Raw genomic sequence first — 19,592 nt, 5'->3', positions numbered from 1 at the left:
CATTCAAATACTCTCCGTAATTATCAGTATTTTCATATTTACGCGCATTCATACATACAACCGATAAGAAAAAACATCTGGGCCATCTTATCAATTATCGTTTGTGCGACTACGACTATGTAGGCTAATTATATACAAAATATACAAAACAATCGATAACAATTTTCTTAAGTGACACACTAACGATCTTTTCACTCTGTCCTTGACTTTGACAATAACTTTTATTTAAAGCCGATTTTTATCTTGAGCAAAATACGCGCGTGGAATAATAAATAAATCGAAAGTTTTTAAGGCAAAAATAAAATAAAAATTTTTTACTCATTAAAAAAAAAAAGTTATTCAAAATTTCAAACTTTTAAAAAAAGTTTACTGATCATCCCTTAAAAAATCACTTAATTTTTCGCATTCGATTAATTTTGAGTGCTGCCACATTAAAAATAATTTTGAAAATTGGTGATTAATTAGCGAAATTAATTACTCAATTAATGATGACTATTTTTTGAGCAATTAATTATTAAATAAAATTAATTTTTGGAAAAATATAAAATAAATGAAGCAAAGGGATTATAAATAAAAAATATTTTTATTTAAAAAAAAAATAAATAATTACACTACATAATTTAAAGTATAAATATAAAATTGTCTAAATTGTGTTTAAAAAAAAATTTATTTTCTGTATCCGCTGTAAGGTCCATTGGCGTTTGCATCCCAGTGAGGCTGCGCGTGTTCAACAGGCGGGTGACCATAATGTACCACTTCGTACGCGACTTTGGGCTTAGTCAGCTTGAAAATTAGCATGGCTCCACTGAGTACCAATGAAAGAAGACCCAGCGTGAGTGCTTTCCATGTTTTAAGAGCAATTAGAGCGAACGCAAGTGGGACCAAAGCAGTCGCTTTGAATTTCAGTCCCAGTAAGAAAGGAATCATGACTTTTTTAACGAAACCACGTCCTGAAAAAGATCATTAATAAATCAGTGGGTCAATTACTCTAAAAAATTTGATGGTTAATTTGGTACCTTGTCCACTGGAAGAGTCTGATAGCGAAACACTCAAACTGCGAGGCACCGATTCGACCAACGATCGCGGCACGATATTAGATCCGACAATAGCTTCAGGTAATTTAGCTTCCAGCCGATGCGAAGACAAGTACGAGTCAAGTTTTTCCAACATCAATGAACGTAAAAGTTCTTTTTTCTTAGGGTCCACGCCCTCGTACTCCAAATAGTCTTGATTGTCATCGGCATTGAATTCGCGGGACCGAATTATCGCGAGGTCTCGAGTTATTGGAACGCGATCGGAATTCACGACGTCACTCAAATACGACAGTACTTTTGGCTTGACGCACGATATCATTGACTCACTGTCCACACATCTGTAAAAAAATTTAAAGCAATTAATTGATCAGTATTTTTGTTTACTGATTTTTGGTTACTTACTTGTAGTATATTTTCTGCAGCACTTCTGCTGTTGTGGATATTTCTTGTGCGCTTGTAGCAGCTACGACTGCAGCTATTATGAGGTATACCTTCATGATAATGTATTTTTGGTAACAATTATTAGTTTAACGTATATCGATTCCGAGGTATAATCGATTTGCTAGGTGAAACACCGAGTGCCTGAGTTTACTGGCAGCACAGGATTTTATATAGCCGATGGCTGAAGCTAAGTACGGACGGTGAATTTTTATTAGCCAATGCAGTGTTGGTGTATTGAATGAAAATAATACATAAAAAGAAAGCAATTTTATCTAGGGTGACGATGATGGTTTGATATACTTTAATTGAATTATTTAGCTCACAATACTGTATATCATAATAATTATTATTATTAATTAGTAACAGAAAAATGACATTTGAGAAAACAATATTTTTTTAGTGGAAGTCACTGAAAAATATTGCACTATTAATTTGATATCCTACTCGAAGAATAAATTTCTTTAGAAATTCAAAATTTGTTCACGAAATTATGAAAAAAAGGTGAGCGTGATTTGAATGAAACTCGGACTTTTTCGATTAAGAACAAATATTGAATGAAATTTTTGAATTTTTACATCAAAAATGTCAAAATTTTGAATAGCAATATGTTTCAAAGTTATAATGTAGATAATTTAGCTTTTGTAATAAAATTTATAATACAAAGTCACTTAAAATGCAGGTGAGTGCTAATAATTTCGAAGTTGGGAATATTAATATTCATTTTGAAATTTGAATTATTAGATAGATATATTATTTATTCGGCCATGAGATCGTAATTCCTTGAGACCATACATAAGAATAAATACATTTTTACATTAGAGGTTAATATATAGTATTAGTATTAATATAAATATAAAAATATAAATTAAATTAATCAGTTCCAGGTGAGAAATAACCATGCCCGATGAAAAAAGATTTTATACAATTGTATAGAATTATATATCAATTATATATGGACTATATATAATTATATATAGACTATATATAATTGGATAGAAAAAATGGCCCGATCCAATTGTATACAATTTGTATAGAAAATTGTATACAATTCTATACAAATTGTATACAATTCTATATAATTATATACAATTCTATACAATTCTATATATTGCAATTATATAGAAATGTATATAATTATATAGAATTGTATATAATTTGTATAAAATTGTATATAATTATATAGACTTGTATACAATTTGTGTAGAATCGTATACAATTTCTATACAGTTATATACAATTGGATCGGGCCATTTTTTGTATATAATTTTATACAATTGTATAAAATCTTTTTTCATCGGGCACATAGTTTCTTAATTAATAGATTCTTGACTACTCTCTAAATATGAATAAGTGAAGATAAGCGAATATTCACTTATTCAGAGTGCTAATGGAACCACTTTTTGAAATTAGTGGTTCGATTTGCACTTGGAATTAGTGAATATTCACTGATCTTCACATTCATATTTAGAGAGTACGAAAATAGTGAATATTCACCAATTCCGAGTGCCAATAAAACCACTATTGGAAATTAGTGGTTCGACTTGCACTTGGAATTAGTGAATATTCACTTATCTTCACTTATTCATGTTTAGAGAGTACGAAAATGGTGAAATGCAGCATTACGAAATTCATTAAAAGTATCAAGAGTTGTAAGACTCGGCGGTAATGTATTTCAATACTTTGTATTCCAAATTATTATAATAATTAATAACTCAGCCATCTTGGATTTGAAATATCATCTGATCGCTTCTTAAAATTCGTTATGAGCGACCTTGAAAAATGCTACTGTAGAAAAAAAATCAGAGAAACATAAAAAAGTATTTTAAAAATGTTTTTTTATTGATAAAAATTTGAAGAATGTATTTCAATCGTCTATCTAATATTTCTTAACCGAAAAGTAATTAAGTAATTACTTTTTATCAATAATCTGAAATTTTAAATTCCCTAACGACAGTGAAGACAGGGAACATAAATAAATGGAAAAAACCAAGTCGTTAAATTCTCGACTGATCATCTACGCTCCAACACAAAGAATATTCTAAAAATACCGCCAACTATTATTTTTTAATGCCTTTATATGTTGTTTCAAATTCGTTCTAATACTAGTTACATCGAATAAAATTTTGGAAAGATATTATTGGGTGTTAATTTGACGTAAAGAAATGGGTCGGGAAAATTTACTATTCCATGTAAAACGGTGGTTGTTAATAATATTAACAATAAATTTAACATCTGATGTGCATTTAGCAGAGTTGAATAACGATGAAAAAATATCAACTAAATTATTTACAGATAATTTTTTTTATGAACACCGCGAATATGTACGAGTAATATCTGTTACTAAACATATGGGACTAAGTTTGGAAAGAATGATACATTTACCTCGTGACAACAATACTGTAAAAAATCTACGAGTATTGTTCAATTATCTTCTCAGTGGTTTCAAATTTCTTGATGATTTCACCAAAAATAATAATGTCGATGTTGCATTTATGGATCAATTATTATTAACATCGAAATACAATCAAACGACTGTTATATTTTACCAAATATTAAAAAATATCGAAATGATATTTGACAGTAAATTTGTCAATATTTGGCAATCTTATGATGACAACATTTCTGAAGATATATATAGTTTTCTCAATGATACAGTTTTCGATCCGGATTTCCGTAACAGAATAACACTGACAGATTTTTGTCATCCACCGAACAGAGTCGATTTGATGACGAATGGAAAAATTAATAAAAATATATTCCAAATGTATTTTGAGACTTTGCAAAATAACGTAAGTGATTAAATTGAACCAAAAATAAACTAGACTCTTGTATTATTAAATCAAAAAAATTAAGGGACCATAAATTTTTCTCAAAATTTTGTAATTTTACAGTACAGGTTTTTTTTCACTTTTAAATCTATCCGTAATGGAACCCATGAAAATGCTTGGATACTTCTAGTTTATAAGATTTATATCGGGGTATCTTTTGAAATAACAATTAATTTTTGGTTTTAATTTGTTTAACATTTCAGTTCAATTTGAATAATATTTGTGAAATTTCCGTGACCAAATTAATAGTTGATTTTTACGAACGAATTTTAATTGATGTTCTCAAAGGATATACAATGATTACAATAGGTTGGGAACTTTTTCGTGGACGGGAACATGGTTACAGTACGTATTGTTTTTATTCACCCTCTACACTTAGAAAATTTTTATTTTTCGAAAATTCGAATAAATAAAAACATTATCAATTTTCTAAGCGGAAAATTAAATGCTTTTGTGGAAATGTACGCGTTTGCGCTCGAGATGTGCTCTATGTACCTATTAATTATAAATTTCTCGAAGCACCTCGTTGCACTACATATATATGTGTATTTTTTCAGCTATAAAAGATGTCCAAGATTCATTTTTTAATAAATATCTGAATACAACAAAAAACATTTTATATTCTGTAAATAAATTAAACGTACTAATAACTCTACAGCATAAAATGTATAAAAAATGTGATCCAGATTATTGGACAGAAGGTACTCGAAATTACTGTTAATAAGTATTATTTTAATCGAATGAGTCATCAATTTCTTAAGATGATAAAAATAAATTACGATAGTAGTTTATTTCTTATCGCGAATTTTCGAGAGATCATGATATTAATTAATAAAATTTTTCAATAGGAAACAATTACATTCGTGTCAAAAATTATGTGTCAGACCACGCAATTTTCGTAGGGAAGAAAGACCGTAATTTCAATATACTTAAAAATAGGGGTCAAGAGTATGAATGCGACAGTTTTTCAGTGCATTCTGACTTGAGATCTGAATCTATAGAGAGTATGCGATGCCCAGAGGTATTCATATTTATATATTTACTGGAATTGTAGATTAAGTATTAAAATGCATTAATGAATAAATTACAGATTTTTGAAACGAATCCTCCTCATAACAATCTGTTTTGTTCGGATGTAGTAGATGATGAACTCAAAATTTCCGATCATAATTATTCGAAGTGGGATGTCGCGTGTTACGTCAGAACAACACATAATACCGTTTTCAAATCATTTTGTTACTGTGACAAACATTCCAATAAACATTTAAGTATTCGAACTTTAAGTTTGAGAGAATATCGCACTGACACCACGGATAGTCGGTAATGATGAATCGTTAAAAATTTATTCAAAATTGAATATCAGCTATCAAATAATTATTCAATGATCATCTTATTATTTTTATCAGAGTTGTCACGGGGATAAGATTTGCTGTCAAAGATAATATAATTTCGATAGACATCCAGGAGGGCAAGTTGGTTAATAGTACTGTGGATCGCAATACTGTTCAATGGGTCCCCGGTAATGGCTACCCTCCGTCGAAAGGACCTGATAAGATAAAACTCAGTTTTTATGTAAAATCATTCAATCTAGACGACATTGAACTACCAGACGGCTATTTTGTCACAGGTATTTTATTGTTCAAAACTGTTAAATTAATTCTTTATTTTAAAATTTTCTTTTTGTCTCTATTAACATTTATTGGTGTAAAACATATTTGTAGGTGTTAAATTTGAATTGCTCGATGACAATCACATAACGTTGGTAGTAAGAGGAACAAAAATGTGGGAAGAGTGTCAATCTTGGCAGTCATCAAATCATCACTGGTTCTATCCCATCACTGCACCCCACGATCCCAGGTGAGAGTAAAATTAATGAATTTTTTCTAATATTGCTGTATTATTATTATCATTGCTAAGGGATTATTACAATTTTTTTTCTTCGTTTATATTAGAGAAAAAATAGACATCAAGGATTATATACATCCGGCCGAATTAGACACTGGTAATGTTGTACTGAGTCGTTCAGGATCGAACTATGTCGATTTATCGGTGGGTCTCTTGTCATATAAATATAATAACTTGCCAGTAATTCCCTTTTTCGACTCACAAAGTGTCGAGTCGAACCCGCCGTCTCCACTGGGTGGATTAGCATTGACTTACAAAGGACAGATTAGTTTCGGTGGATTTTTTGCTTTCCAATTAATTCATTCTAAATATACAATCAACATATTTTCGGAGATGACTTGCTACAACAATTTATAAAATAGATACCTATCGCCGAATACTGAATCATATCAATAATAAGTCAGAGTCATAAAATTTATCAAACATTAAATGTATTGCTTTAAAAAAATTGAAAATAAATTTAATTCTGATGATGTGTTAATAATTTAAAAATAAACGTTAGTTCTGCTTCTAACAAGTTCACTTTATTTCTCCTGTCCACGTTCGAAATTGCTACCATTAATGATTGGAAAAAAACAAAGTCATTAAATCTTGGACTGATCACCTTCACTCCAATCAATTGTAAGATTTTAAAAATACAATTCTGACAATAGCAGCGATGATTACTTTTTGATGACTTTATATGTTGTTTCAATCGTTCTCATATTAGTTATATCGAATAAAATTTTACAAATTTATTGTGAGTTAATTCGACATAAAGGAGAGACGGATTTATGTAAATATGAGTTGGAAGAATTTATTGTACGATATCAAGTGGTGGTCATTAATAATATTAACAATAAATGTAACAACTGATGTGCGTTCAGTTAAATTGAATAGTCCAAGAATATCAACTAAATTATTTACTGATTCTTTTTTTTCTAAACCACGCAACTATGTACGAGTAATATCTGTTACAAAACATATGGGAATAGCTTTGGAAGGAATTATAAAAATACCTCGTAGTAATAGAGACAGTGGTGAAATTAAAAATAATTTACAAACAGCATTCAATTATTTTCTCAGTGGATTCAAATTTCTTGAGAAAATTACTCAAAATAATAATGTCAATTTAACACTAATGAATCAATTATTATTAACATCGAAATATAATGAAACGACTGTTAAATTCTACGAAATTATAACTAATATTGAAACGATATTCGACAATACTTTCATTAATAATATAAATGCTTATGATTTTTATGATAACAATGAAATGCATTATTTTTTAAATGAAACAATTTTCAATTCAAATTTTCGTAATAGTATAGAGCTGATGGATTATTGCCACATTCAAAATATGACTGATTGGATGATGGGAAAAAAAGGGAATAAAAATATATTTCAAATTTATCTTGAAACTTTGCAAAGTATAGTAAGTGATTTATCTATAAAAATATTTTAAAAAATACTCAACGTTTATAAAAAACTTTTGTAAATCTATGGCATCCATCATCACGTTCCGTAGGGTTCATATATTTTCTCAATAAATAACAGTTTTAATAAATTAATTGACGTTATTCGCGTGAAATTTCAGCTCGATGTACAAAAAAATTGCAATGTATCAATGATCAAGTTGATTATTGATTTATATGAACGTATTTTAATTGACGTTCTCAAAGGATACACTATGATAATAATCGGTCAAGAATTTCTTCACGTCAGACAATCTAATTTTAGTATGTATTTTACTCATTCTGCCTGAAGATCTATATGATTTCTCAAACGCCTTCAATTTGAACATCGAGAAAAAGAAATGTGCTGCAAACTAGATTCAGTTCTTTCATCAAAATTGACGGTAGTTCGCAGCACATATTTTTTTTGTCTTAGTATCTATATGTACTATAATTTTTTTTCTATTTATATTGACATCAAGATGTGTCTGAAGTTCAAATGAATTTTTTCAACAAATACTTAGAGACAATAACAAGAGTATTACGATCTGCAAACGAAATAACTGTATTAATTACTTTGAATCATAAAAACCATAAAGCATGTGATCCGCCGAATTGGGAAGAAGGTATAAAGTATAACTAACATATGTATATAGTAAAATGTAAACGCGGTATGAAAAACACTTTCTAGGTGATAATTACATTCGTGTTAAAAATTATGTATCAGACCGATCAGAATATGTAGCAATGAATTTTCATACTTATAAGTTGACAGAAGTTATAAATAATGGGTATAAATGCAATGACTCTCCATTGTCTACCAATGGTAACCTTGAATCTGTTAATCACATGAGATGTCCAGAAGTATAGATATAATCATACACTATATAATGATCACGTATTTGATCGTAAGCTTAATTACGTGTAAATTACAGATTTTTGAAATGGATTCTAAATTTTGCCCGCATATAACAGAACCTGCTTCCGAAACTTCTGAAGACGATAATTCTGGATCGGGTGTGAAGTGTGACGATAAAACAGATAATCATTACATTTTTCAATTATTCTGCTATTGCGATAAACATTCTGATGAAAAATTAAGCATTCGGACTTTGAGTTTGAGAGAACATTACACTGATAGCGCGGATAGTCGGTAATGATAAATCGTTAAAAATTTATTCATAATTGAATATCAGCTACCAAATAATTATTCAATGATCGTCTTATTATTTTTATCAGCGTTGTCACGGGGATTAGATTTTCTGTCAAAGATAATATAATTTCGATAGACATCCAGGAGGGCAAGTTGGTTAACAGTACTGTGGATCGCGATACTGTTCGATGGGTCCCCGGTAATGGTTACCCTCCGTCAAAAGGACCTGATAAGATAAAACTCAGTTTTTATGTAAAATCATTCAATCTAGATGACATTGAACTACCAGACGGCTATTTTGTCACAGGTATTTTATTGTTCAAAACTGTTAAATTAATTCTTTATTTTAAAATTTTCCTTCTGTTACTATTATTATTTATCGGTGTAAAACATATTTGTAGGTGTTAAATTTGAATTGCTCGATGACAATCACATAACGTTGGTAGTAAGAGGAACAAAAATGTGGGAAGAGTGTCAATCACGGCGGTCATTAAATCATCAATGGTTCTATCCTATGGCTTTACCCGATGATCTTCGGTGAGAGTAAACTTAATTAATTTTTTCTAATATTGCTGTATTATTATTATTATTGCTAAAGGATTATTATAATTTTCTTCATCTTTTATATTAGAGAAAAAATAGACATCAAGGATTATAAAAACTCAGCTGAGGTTCCTATTCAAAATATAGCAAGGAGTCACTCAGGATGGAACTACATCGATTTATCTGTCGGTCTATTATCGCAGAAATATAATAACTTGCCAGTAATTCCTTTCTTTGACTCACAAAGTGTCGAGTCCAACCCACCGTCTCCACTCGGAGGGGTGGGATTGTTTTACAAAGGACAACTTGGCTACGGTGGATTTATTGCACTTCGATTAATTAATTCTAAATATACATTCAATATACTTTCGGAGATGACATGCTTCAACAGTTTATAAAATAGATACATGTCACCGGATATTTAATTATATTAACAAAGAGACTTAAGTCTCATTATTTTCGAGTGGTTTTAACTTTTTTCAGTTTGAGAAACAAAAATAAGTCAGAAAGTCATAAAAATTTATTAAACTTGATATAATTATTGCTTTAAAAATGTTGAAAATATATATACTTCAATTTAATACGTCTAATTCATATATTGTGTTGATAATTTAAACATTTAACGTTAGTTTTAGTTTTAACGAGTTTATTGTGTTTCCCCCACACACAGCAGAAATTGATACAATAACTAGATTGAAAAAACCAAGTCGTTAAATTCTCGACTGATCTTTACGCTCCAACACAAAGAATATTTGAAAATACCACAAACTATTAATTTTCAATGCCTTTATATGTTGATTCAAATTCGTTCTGCTACTAGTTACATCGAAAAACAGTTTAGAAACATATTGTTTTAATATTTATTGGGTGTTAAACCGACGTGAAGAAATGGGTCAGAAAAATTTACTATTCCATGTAAAATGGTGGTTATTAATAATATTAACAATAAATTTAACAGCTGATGTGCGTTCAGTTAGACTGAATAGTCCAACAATATCAACTAAATTATTTACTGATATGTATTTTTCTACACAACGCGATTATGTACGAGTAATATCTGTTACCAAACATATGGGAATAGCTTTGGAAGGAATTATAAAAATACCTCGTACTAATAGAGACAGTGGTGAAATTAAAAATAATTTACAAACAGCATTCAATTATTTTCTCAGTGGATTCAAATTTCTTGAGACAATTACTCAAAATAATAATGTCAATTTAACACTAATGAATCAGTTATTATTAACATCGGAATATAATGAAACGACTGTTAAATTCTACGAAATTATAACTAATATTGAAACGATATTCGACAATACTTTCATTAATAATATAAATGCTTATGATTTTTATGATAACAATGAAGTGCATTATTTTTTGAATGAAACAGTTTTCAATTCAAATTTTCGTAATAGTATAGAGCTGATGGATTATTGTCACATTCAAAATATGACTGATTGGATGATGGGAAAAAAACAGAATAAAAATATATTTCAAATTTATTTTGAAACTTTGCAAAGTACAGTAAGTGATTTACCTATAAATATTAGGGTGGGTTGAAAAAAAACTTTTTTTTTGTTTTTCTTAGCATGGGGGTAGAATTTGTACCTTATGAAAAAAAAAATTTTTCAAGATTAAAAAAATTTTTTTACTCAACATTTTGAGGTGGCCCACTCGTTTTTAAAATAAATAATTGATCAAACGAGATAGTCCCAACGAAAAAAATTACATGGTGTTCTAGAATCTGTAGGGTGTCCCCTTGAAAGCTAATTGACAGTCAGAAGTTGAAAAAAATTTTTTCCTATTATTTTTGTAATTTCAGTAAAAAATTCAAAAATGAAAAGCATTTTCTTTTGAATTAAAATGAAAGTGAAGTAAAAAAAAATCACATTCGACAATTATTAGATGTTTTCCACGATTTTGGACAAAAAAAAAATTTTTTTCGTTGGAACTACCCCGTTTAATCAATTATTTATTTAAAAACCGAGTGGGCCACCTCAAAATGTTGAGTAAAAAAATTTTTTTTTTACAAGGTACAAATTCTACCCTCATGCTAAGAAAAACAAGAAAAAAGTTTTTTTTTTCAACCCACCCTAATAAATATAATAATAAAAATACTCGATTTAAAAAAAAAACCGCCGTAATTCTATGGCATCCATCATCAAGTGTCGTCGTGTTTCTTTATTTTGTCAATAAATTACAGTTATCGTTTCAGTTAGATGTGCAAAAAAACTGCAATATATCAATGATCAAGTTGATTATTGATTTATATGAACGTATTTTAATTGACGTTCTCAAAGGATTTACTATGATGATAATCGGTCAAGAATTTCTTCACGTCAGACAATCTAATTTTAGTATGTATTTTACTCATTTAGCCTGAAAATCTATATTATTTCTTAAGCGCCTGTATTTTGAACATCGAGAAAAAGAAATGTGCTGCAAACTAGATTCAGTTTTTTCATCAAAATTGACGGTAGTTCGCAGCACATATCTGTTTTGACTTGGTATCTATATATCGGGGAGGGAGGGGCAAAAGGGGGTACTTAAGGAAATATCAAGTTTTCGAGGACTCAAATACGCTAAATCTTTTTTTTTAATGATATTCAAAGTAAATAGAAGAAATTTTCAGTTACCGTTGAAAAAAAAAATTTTTCATTTCTGCGGGCAAAGTGGGGTACCCCCTAAAAAAAGTAAAAAAAAATTTCGGGATTTTAAACGAATTTGATTAAGTTAAATTTTTTTTTAAGTAATTTACATGAAGAAAAATTATATTTTACATGTTTATTGGATACAGAAGAAGAAAAAAAATTTTTAATAGTTTTTATCATAAAACAAACGTCATTAATATTTTTCAACTGACAATTGATTTTTGAAAAAGTTTACCAAAAAAAATTCGAAGCAACGCATAATTACATTTACAGAAGTGATTTTGGAATGTTTAAAAACCATTTAAAATATAAAATTTTTTTTTATCAAATTTTGGGGGTACCCCGTTTTGCCTACCGTACCCCCTTTTGCCCCCCCCCTCTTCCCCTACTATATATTTTTTTTCTATTTATATTGACATCAAGATCTGTCTGAAGTTCAAATAAATTTTTTTAACAAATATTTGGAGACAATAACAAGAGTATTACGATCTGCAAACGAAATAACTCCATTAATTACTTTGAATCATAAAATCCATAAAACATGCGATCCGCCAAATTGGAACGAAGGTATAAAGTATAATTAACATATGTTTATAGTAATATGTAAACGAGGTATGAAAAACATTTTCTAGGTGCTAATTACATTCGTGTTAAAAATTATGTATCAGACCGATCAAAATATATAAGAATGAATTTTCATACTTATAAGTTGACAGGAGTTATGAATAATGGGTATAAATGCAATGACTCTCCATTGTCTACCAATGGTAACCATGAATTTGTTAATCACATGAGATGTCCAGAAGTATTGATATAATCATACACTTTATAATGATCACGTATTTGATCGTCAGCTTAATTATGTGTAAATTACAGATTTTTGAAATGGATTCTAAATTTTGCCCGCATACAATAGAACCTGCTTCCGAAACTTCTGAAAATGATAATTCTGGATCGGATGTAAAGTGTTACAGTAAAACAGATAATCATTACATTCTTCAATTATTCTGCTATTGCGATAAATATTCTGATGAAGAATTAAGCATTCGGACTTTGAGTTTGAGAGAACATTACACTGATAGCGCGGATAGTCGGTAATGATAAATCGTTAAAAATTTATTCAAAATTGAATATCAGCTACCAAATAATTATTCAATGATCATCTTATTATTTTTATCAGCGTTGTCACGGGGATTAGATTTTCTGTCAAAGATAATATAATTTCGATAGACATTCAGGAGGGCAAGTTGGTTAACAGTACTGTGGATCGCAATACTGTTCGATGGGTCCCCGGTAATGGTTACCCTCCGTCAAAAGGACCTGATAAGATAAAACTCAGTTTTTATGTAAAATCATTCAATCTAGATGACATTGAACTACCAGACGGCTATTTTGTCACAGGTATTTTAATGTTCAAAACTGTTAAATTAATTCTTTATTTTAAAATTTTCTTTTTGTCTCTATTAACATTTATTGGTGTAAAACATATTTGTAGGTGTTAAATTTGAATTGCTCGATGACAATCACATAACGTTGGTAGTAAGAGGAACAAAAATATGGGAAGAGTGTCAATATTGGCAGTCATCAAATCATCACTGGTTCTATCCCATCTCTGCACCCCGCGATCTCAGGTGAGAGTAAAATAAATTAATTTTTTCTAATGTTGCTCTATTATTCTCGCTAGGGGATTATTAAAATTTTATTTCTTCTTTTATATTAGAGAAAAAATAGACATCAAGGATTATAAGAACTCAGCTGAGGTTCCTGTTCAAAATATAGAAATGAGTAATTCTGGATGGAACTACATCGATTTATCTGTCGGTCTACTATCGCAGAAATATAATAACTTGCCAGTAATTCCATTTTTCGACTCACAAAGTGTCCAGTCCACCCCGCCGTCTCCACTCGGAGGGGTGGGATTGTTTCACAAAGGACAACTTGGATACGGCGGTTTCATTGCATTTCGATTGATTTCATCTCCATATACGTTCAATATCTTTTCGGAAATGGTCAACTACAACAGTTTCTAAAGTAACTTTTTGTCGTCGATATTTTAATTACATCATTAAAAACACTCTTATGCTTCTCAAGTTTATATTTACTGATCATTACTTTATGTCATTAAAAATTACAGCACCAGTTGTGGTTTATTTCCTTACACTTAAATTTTATACATAATATCGGGATCAAAAAAAATAATGGTATTTTTTTTTATCCCTCTTATCCAACTAATTATTGCGGTAGAAAATTATTAGTACTCATTTTTATCGTGCAAAAATTTATTATTTATTTTATAAAGTCATCTTTCATCTCAGCAATAAAAATACATCTCTTAGATAATCTAGAATACGAATTATTTATCTACAGTATCCAATTAATGTCTTACTAATATTTTCGTATGGAAATTGTTCTGTACTACAGTATTACTTTTTACATCTAATACCCATAGTTATATATTTGATCATTAGCCAGGTCTCGATGGAAATTTGAAATGAATAAAAAATATATACATTAGGGGTCAAATCTTGCGATTGCTTGTCGTCGTGCTTTATCCAAGCGGTGAATAAGCATACTAGAATAGAGAGGAAATCTAGCTCTTATCTCATCATCGTAAGTGAATTCAAGGTTAGCACGTTTCAACAACGATGATGCCGCATGTTGAGATAAATATATTACCTTATAGCAGGTTAGAGTAGTATTATAAAGTATTCTTCTTCTCATCATGTCAATTTCTTCACAACAACGGAAACGTAAATCATCATACTCGGGACCTTTAACAGCCGCCATATTCGCTTCACAGACATTTAATCCAGCGGCCATCAACTTGACAATGTATTCTTTGAGAACAGGAATACAAACTTTATAGGACTTATTGTCATCATCATCATAATAATGTATTGGCAACTGTCCGTCACCGTCTATTAAGTCGACGTTAATGCCAGCATCCAAGAGACAGGCGACCATTTCTTTGTTATGGCTCAAAAAAACGGCGTAATGAAGATAAGAAAAGCCTAAATTATCTCGATAGTTGATATTTATTCTAAGATTTCTTATTAATGCTTTAGCGGCTTTCAAGTTCCGTCCCTTCTTAATAACTAGAGAAAGAGATGTCTCCACCGTAGCCGTACCCTTGATTCCCACAGTCCAATTCACATCGGCACCATTTTCCAAAAGTACTTCCATCGCTTCTGCAGAGCTATGTTGAGCACCAATATACAAAGGTGAAGCAGTCTTGACTTTATTGTAGCCATTAACTTCAGCTCCTTTATCGAGTAATATTTTAACAATGGGCGCCAAATTTTTTTTTACTGCGAGTTCTAGTGGCGTATAAGCGTACTTGCGATCATTTATCCATAATTCACTGCGTTTATTAGGATCAGCACCTGCAGAAAGTATTGCCTCAACCATTTTTGAATTTCTTATCATTATGGCGTTGAATAGAACTGGCCCAAAATGTTCCGTCTCTATCGTTACGTTCGCACCGTTACTGATAAGGAAATTAAAAAACTTCTCGTCATGGCAACCAACAGCCACGTGGAGTAGAGAAACTTCAACATAATCAATGCCGGGATCTTTTTTAAAATAGTTGTCGTATTCATTTCTGGACATACGGACTACAGTATTAACGGACAAAGTTCCATTCATCACTTGCCGATATGCGGCCTCGTATTCTGACCATTCCCGAACAGAAGATGATTCCACGTCCGATTTACTTTCTTCTTCCTTTTTTTCTTCTTCCATTTTTTCGTCTTCTTTTTCTACTTTGCTGTCTGCCATTGATGATTCGGTGTCTTGATTTTCCATTTTGTACAACACGATTTCCTTTTATTTTTTTATAAAATATACTTTTTAGTCAGCCACAATATTTATAACAAACTATTATTAACAATGAGTAATTTTTTCTATTAATGACGCAGCTGGTTGACTAACCTCGAAATTTTTTTACTAATTTAACATGTGCAGTATGATAATATGAGAGTAGGTGTCGCAGTGCGAGAGTTCGCGTGGAAACTTTACTTTCTAATTCGCAGTTAAAAGCCCAAGTACCCAACCGCCATTTTGACCAACAAGTTGATGAAAATTAGCGCGCACGAGAGTTGCCGCCATCTTGTAGTTCATATTGGAACCATATTGTAGTACAAAATTGGTCGAGGATTTTTCTGCAAGCTCTGACCCGTACGAAAAAAGTATATATGAGACATATATTCAATTTTGCCTGTATATATCCCGGTTATATACTTTTTTCGTACGGGGGCGCTAATGGACATTTGGTTGTAGCGAAAAATAAGAAAAAGGTTTTAAATAAATGTTGAAATTTTTTTAATGCTCAATTTTAATATCAGATATTTTTAATTTCATTGTGATTATAATAATTATTATTATTGAAGCAATATAATTTTATAGAGTACAAAATAGTTATTATAATTATATGCGCCGTGTTTCGTTATTTAACTTATTAAGTAAATAATTAATATAGTTATGAATAAATAGTATTTAAGCTCGGTGTAAATAAAGAATCACGTAGATGTAAATAATAGGATTATTAGATTGCAAACTGTGTTGGTGCATGCGAAATTGATGAAAGCCGTGAGATAAATGTCAAAGCGGTCACGCTAGCATTGTTATTATTGTCAACTGATGATGACGATGACGATGAGATCGATGTTGACGTTGACGGACGCTCGGCAATATTTGTTAGACAATTAATTGGTCTATGAATTAAGATTTCTCGCTGATGATTTATATCCGCCCAATATTTACGATCAGTTCTATTTGCTGGTACAAATTGACGAGTTTTTCTTATAAATTCATGAAGAGCTTCAACTTCTTGACACAATAAAATTATTTTTTTCCACAAAATTCCGTTTTCGTTCTCTAATAATTTAGCTCTTATTGCCATCTGCAATAAATCATTAATTTAATTAATTACAATAATTGATTAAAAATTTGATTAATTTTTCCCATGTAAATTTAAAATCAATTTTTTGAATTCAAAAGGAAAATTTTGATTCAAAATTCTTCGAATAATTTAGATTTTTAACGAAATTGAAAAATTTTAATTATTCAATTCGATTCGATTTAAAAACCAATCGCACGCCGTAATATAGGGGAGGGAAGGGCAAAACAGATTACTTAAGGCAATACCAAGTTTTCGAGAGCTCAAATCCACTAAATCTTTTATTTTTTAATGATATTCAAAGTAAATAGAAAAAATTTTCAGTTACCGTTAAAAAAAAAAAATTTTAGTTTTGCGGGCAAAACCGGGTACCCCCTAAAAATGGTAAAAAAAAAAATTTCCGGATTTTAAATGAATTTAATTAAGTTGAATTTTTATGTAAATAATTTACATGAAGAAAAATTAAATTTTACATGATTATTAGATGCAAAGAAAGAAAAAAAAATCTTTTCAAGTTTTTATCATAAAACAAAAGTCATTGATATTTTTCAACTGACAATCGATATATGAAAAAGTTTGACAAAAAAAATTCAAAATAACTCAATTATATTTACAAACCCACACGAAAAAATATATATGTGACATATATGCATTAATGTATCGGCTATATGGGACATATATGTTATTTATATATTTTTTTGTGCAGGAAAGTGATTTTGAAATTTTTAAAAACCATTTGAAATATAAAATTGTTTTTTATTAAAATTTTGGAGGTACCCCGTTTTGCCTACCCTACCCCCTTCCCCCCCCCCCTTCCTCTATATACTTACAAAATCTTCGCGTAGTTTCCGAGCGTCTCGTGATTTTTTAGCGGCTTCATTGTTTCTTTTACGCCGTTCATAATATTTATCATCTTTTTTATCATCAGCCATTGGTTTTTTTTCACTTCTCCGATACTTTTTACCCCCACTTAAACTATTCATTACTCAATAAATTTTTTTGAAAACTCAACTCACTTATTTAGCTATTAGATAAAACACAATAAGAGCTTGAGCTCCACGTGGTAAACAGTACAAACTGCAAGTCTAGGATGACACTAAGTGACTTCCGGCAATGAGTAAAAAAGCTCGAGTACGTATTTGTATGTATATGTTTATACATTGTATAACGTGATGTGATTGCATCGAGATTATCGTAACTGTGTGAACCATCAGGTGTTGTGTACGTTTTCCAAAGGCTTGCTCATCAGCTTTGGCCCCATCAACTATCACTGATCATCATGACAAGAGTTATACTACCATTTCCCACATATAGTTATACTTTTTTTTTACATACGTTCCTAGAAAATAGCTGATAAATTTTTAATCAATGCAATAAATACCAAGGACTGCTGGCTGTTGGATCGTAAAAACCTCACGAACGTACTTTTAGTTGCGAGGACTTTTCAATTTTTTAATTATTAATTTAGGTTACTACTTAAATAAAATTTTAATGAGCTTAATAAATTAACGTCCTGGATTAGGTCTCTTTCGCATTATATGTGTCCTACGGAAACTGTGCAGAGCATTTTTTTTTCGTCGCCGTTGCGCATCCATTATCGAAATTTTACGTAAATAACTAAAAACTAATTTAGCAACTGTCACGTGGTTATCTTTTTTCCTGTCATCTTTTTTGTCATAGTTGTACACTCGCGGCATGATTTTGGAAATTACTATTTTTTTTTTTTTTGGAAATGGAAAACTGACTGATAATTTATAAGCCGATTAACTGTCAAAATAAACTCAAACAGAGAGAAGTTGCTTGTTTCTTTTTGTTTTTAAACAATTACCGATCAACAAAATAGACTTCCCTGATTAAAAACTCCGATTGAAACTAATAAATTCCGATTGAAAGTCAATTGGATTCAATCGGAATTCAGCGGTTTCAATCGGAGTTTTTAATCAGGGTTAGTTTTGATAGAATAAAACAGAAAAATTTCATGTAAGACAAAACAAATGTCAGTCAACGAACTGGTTTAGTATGAGTTCAAATAACGTAGATCCCACTGTAGTCTCTATGTCCTACCGGTGTACCCACTCGGCGCGATACCGAATTGGTCTGGGTTCAATTCCTAGTTCGGGCTATCTATATTTTTCTCAATTTATCCATAAATTGTCTTATTGCTCTCTAAAAATGAATTAGTGAAATTCTCGCGAATCAGTGGATAGTCACTATTTCTACAGCTATAAGTATACCACTAATTCAACCAGTGGTATACTTATAGCTGGTTCCCAGTGAATATTCACTAATTTGAAGTGAATTTCCCTGATTCATTTTTAGAGAATGAAAAGGTTATTTGCATGTTTGTATGTTTAGGTTTCCACGATATTTAAGTGGTGGTCTCTATTAGCAAAATTCAGCTCTGTAGGAATTTTTGTTATTTGGTCACTTTTTATGTCTAATTTGATCGGACTACTGATATAAATAACGAACTGCAGATTTGTTGATGACCAAAATTAAGAGAAAATATCCCAAATAACCAGTTGAGCTCAACGAACAATCAAATTAATGCAGAAAATTATTGTTTGTAAAATTAAAATTAATTTCATCAGGCCATTTTCGGTGTTGAATTTTATAAAAATATATTTTCATAGGTGCTCTAGCAAATTGATTGATCAGAATAAATCTTTATACAACTAAAAGAGTTTATCTAGTTGTACTTTTA

At 30.3% G+C, this 19,592-nt stretch overlaps 4 protein-coding genes and 1 long non-coding RNA gene across 6 annotated transcripts; 3 read left to right on the top strand and 2 right to left on the bottom strand.

Moving 5' to 3' along the window:
• Nucleotides 1–656: 656 nt before the first annotated feature.
• Nucleotides 657–1,862, bottom strand: LOC130677389 (uncharacterized). Its single transcript, XM_057484132.1, has 3 exons — nt 1,437–1,862; nt 1,017–1,372; nt 657–950 (listed from the first exon to the last, which is right to left on the bottom strand). Exons 1-3 carry the CDS (start codon nt 1,529–1,531, stop codon nt 667–669), a joined length of 735 nt encoding a protein of 244 aa, XP_057340115.1. The 5' UTR covers nt 1,532–1,862; the 3' UTR covers nt 657–666.
• A 1,783-nt stretch (nt 1,863–3,645) lies between these two features.
• LOC130677401 (uncharacterized) lies at nt 3,646–7,021 on the top strand. The gene is made up of 8 exons (XM_057484149.1): nt 3,646–4,264; nt 4,507–4,648; nt 4,861–5,004; nt 5,152–5,324; nt 5,394–5,623; nt 5,710–5,930; nt 6,025–6,160; nt 6,256–7,021. Exons 1-8 carry the CDS (start codon nt 3,824–3,826, stop codon nt 6,563–6,565), a joined length of 1,797 nt encoding a protein of 598 aa, XP_057340132.1. The 5' UTR covers nt 3,646–3,823; the 3' UTR covers nt 6,566–7,021.
• A 1,587-nt stretch (nt 7,022–8,608) lies between these two features.
• Nucleotides 8,609–9,286, top strand: LOC130677724 (uncharacterized). The gene is made up of 3 exons (XR_008991698.1): nt 8,609–8,797; nt 8,884–9,104; nt 9,199–9,286. It is a non-coding gene; the product is annotated as an uncharacterized LOC130677724 (long non-coding RNA).
• A 3,590-nt stretch (nt 9,287–12,876) lies between these two features.
• LOC130677022 (uncharacterized) lies at nt 12,877–14,170 on the top strand. Its single transcript, XM_057483540.1, has 4 exons — nt 12,877–13,085; nt 13,172–13,392; nt 13,487–13,622; nt 13,712–14,170. Exons 1-4 carry the CDS (start codon nt 12,877–12,879, stop codon nt 14,019–14,021), a joined length of 876 nt encoding a protein of 291 aa, XP_057339523.1. The 3' UTR covers nt 14,022–14,170.
• A 2,135-nt stretch (nt 14,171–16,305) lies between these two features.
• Nucleotides 16,306–18,746, bottom strand: LOC130677912 (nuclear factor interleukin-3-regulated protein-like). Of its 2 annotated transcripts, none has more exons than XM_057484827.1 (3): nt 18,314–18,746; nt 17,719–18,238; nt 16,306–16,891 (listed from the first exon to the last, which is right to left on the bottom strand). In XM_057484827.1, the coding sequence occupies exons 2-3, from the start codon at nt 17,869–17,871 to the stop codon at nt 16,535–16,537; spliced, it is 510 nt and encodes a 169-aa protein (XP_057340810.1). In that variant the 5' UTR covers nt 17,872–18,238; nt 18,314–18,746; the 3' UTR covers nt 16,306–16,534. The 2 variants fall into 2 exon arrangements, with proteins under 2 accessions (XP_057340810.1, XP_057340811.1); XM_057484828.1 differs by having other exon boundaries at nt 17,719–18,227.
• Between the last annotated feature and the right edge of the window lie 846 nt (nt 18,747–19,592).

This window comes from Microplitis mediator, chromosome 11, assembly GCF_029852145.1.
Source record: "Microplitis mediator isolate UGA2020A chromosome 11, iyMicMedi2.1, whole genome shotgun sequence".
Lineage (NCBI taxonomy): Eukaryota > Metazoa > Arthropoda > Insecta > Hymenoptera > Braconidae > Microplitis > Microplitis mediator.
This window is presented reverse-complemented; position numbering and strand designations above follow the sequence as displayed.

What these genes read in the sequence shown, in the direction of transcription:
- LOC130677389 (XM_057484132.1), bottom strand. Translation starts at nt 1,531, where the DNA reads ATGAAGGTATACCTCATAATAGCTGCAGTCGTAGCTGCTACAAGCGCA. An exon ending in CTGCAGAAAATATACTACAA is followed by an intron (nt 1,373 to 1,436) that starts GTAAGTAACCAA and finishes ATTTTTTTACAG; the next exon opens with ATGTGTGGACAGTGAGTCAA. An exon ending in AGACTCTTCCAGTGGACAAG is followed by an intron (nt 951 to 1,016) that starts GTACCAAATTAA and finishes GATCTTTTTCAG; the next exon opens with GACGTGGTTTCGTTAAAAAA.
- LOC130677401 (XM_057484149.1), top strand. Translation starts at nt 3,824, where the DNA reads ATGGGACTAAGTTTGGAAAGAATGATACATTTACCTCGTGACAACAAT. An exon ending in TTGAGACTTTGCAAAATAAC is followed by an intron (nt 4,265 to 4,506) that starts GTAAGTGATTAA and finishes TTAACATTTCAG; the next exon opens with TTCAATTTGAATAATATTTG. An exon ending in TCCAGATTATTGGACAGAAG is followed by an intron (nt 5,005 to 5,151) that starts GTACTCGAAATT and finishes ATTTTTCAATAG; the next exon opens with GAAACAATTACATTCGTGTC.
- LOC130677022 (XM_057483540.1), top strand. Translation starts at nt 12,877, where the DNA reads ATGGATTCTAAATTTTGCCCGCATACAATAGAACCTGCTTCCGAAACT. An exon ending in ACTGATAGCGCGGATAGTCG is followed by an intron (nt 13,086 to 13,171) that starts GTAATGATAAAT and finishes TATTTTTATCAG; the next exon opens with CGTTGTCACGGGGATTAGAT. An exon ending in AGACGGCTATTTTGTCACAG is followed by an intron (nt 13,393 to 13,486) that starts GTATTTTAATGT and finishes ACATATTTGTAG; the next exon opens with GTGTTAAATTTGAATTGCTC.
- LOC130677912 (XM_057484827.1), bottom strand. Translation starts at nt 17,871, where the DNA reads ATGAATAGTTTAAGTGGGGGTAAAAAGTATCGGAGAAGTGAAAAAAAA. An exon ending in GGAAACTACGCGAAGATTTT is followed by an intron (nt 16,892 to 17,718) that starts GTAAGTATATAG and finishes GATTTATTGCAG; the next exon opens with ATGGCAATAAGAGCTAAATT.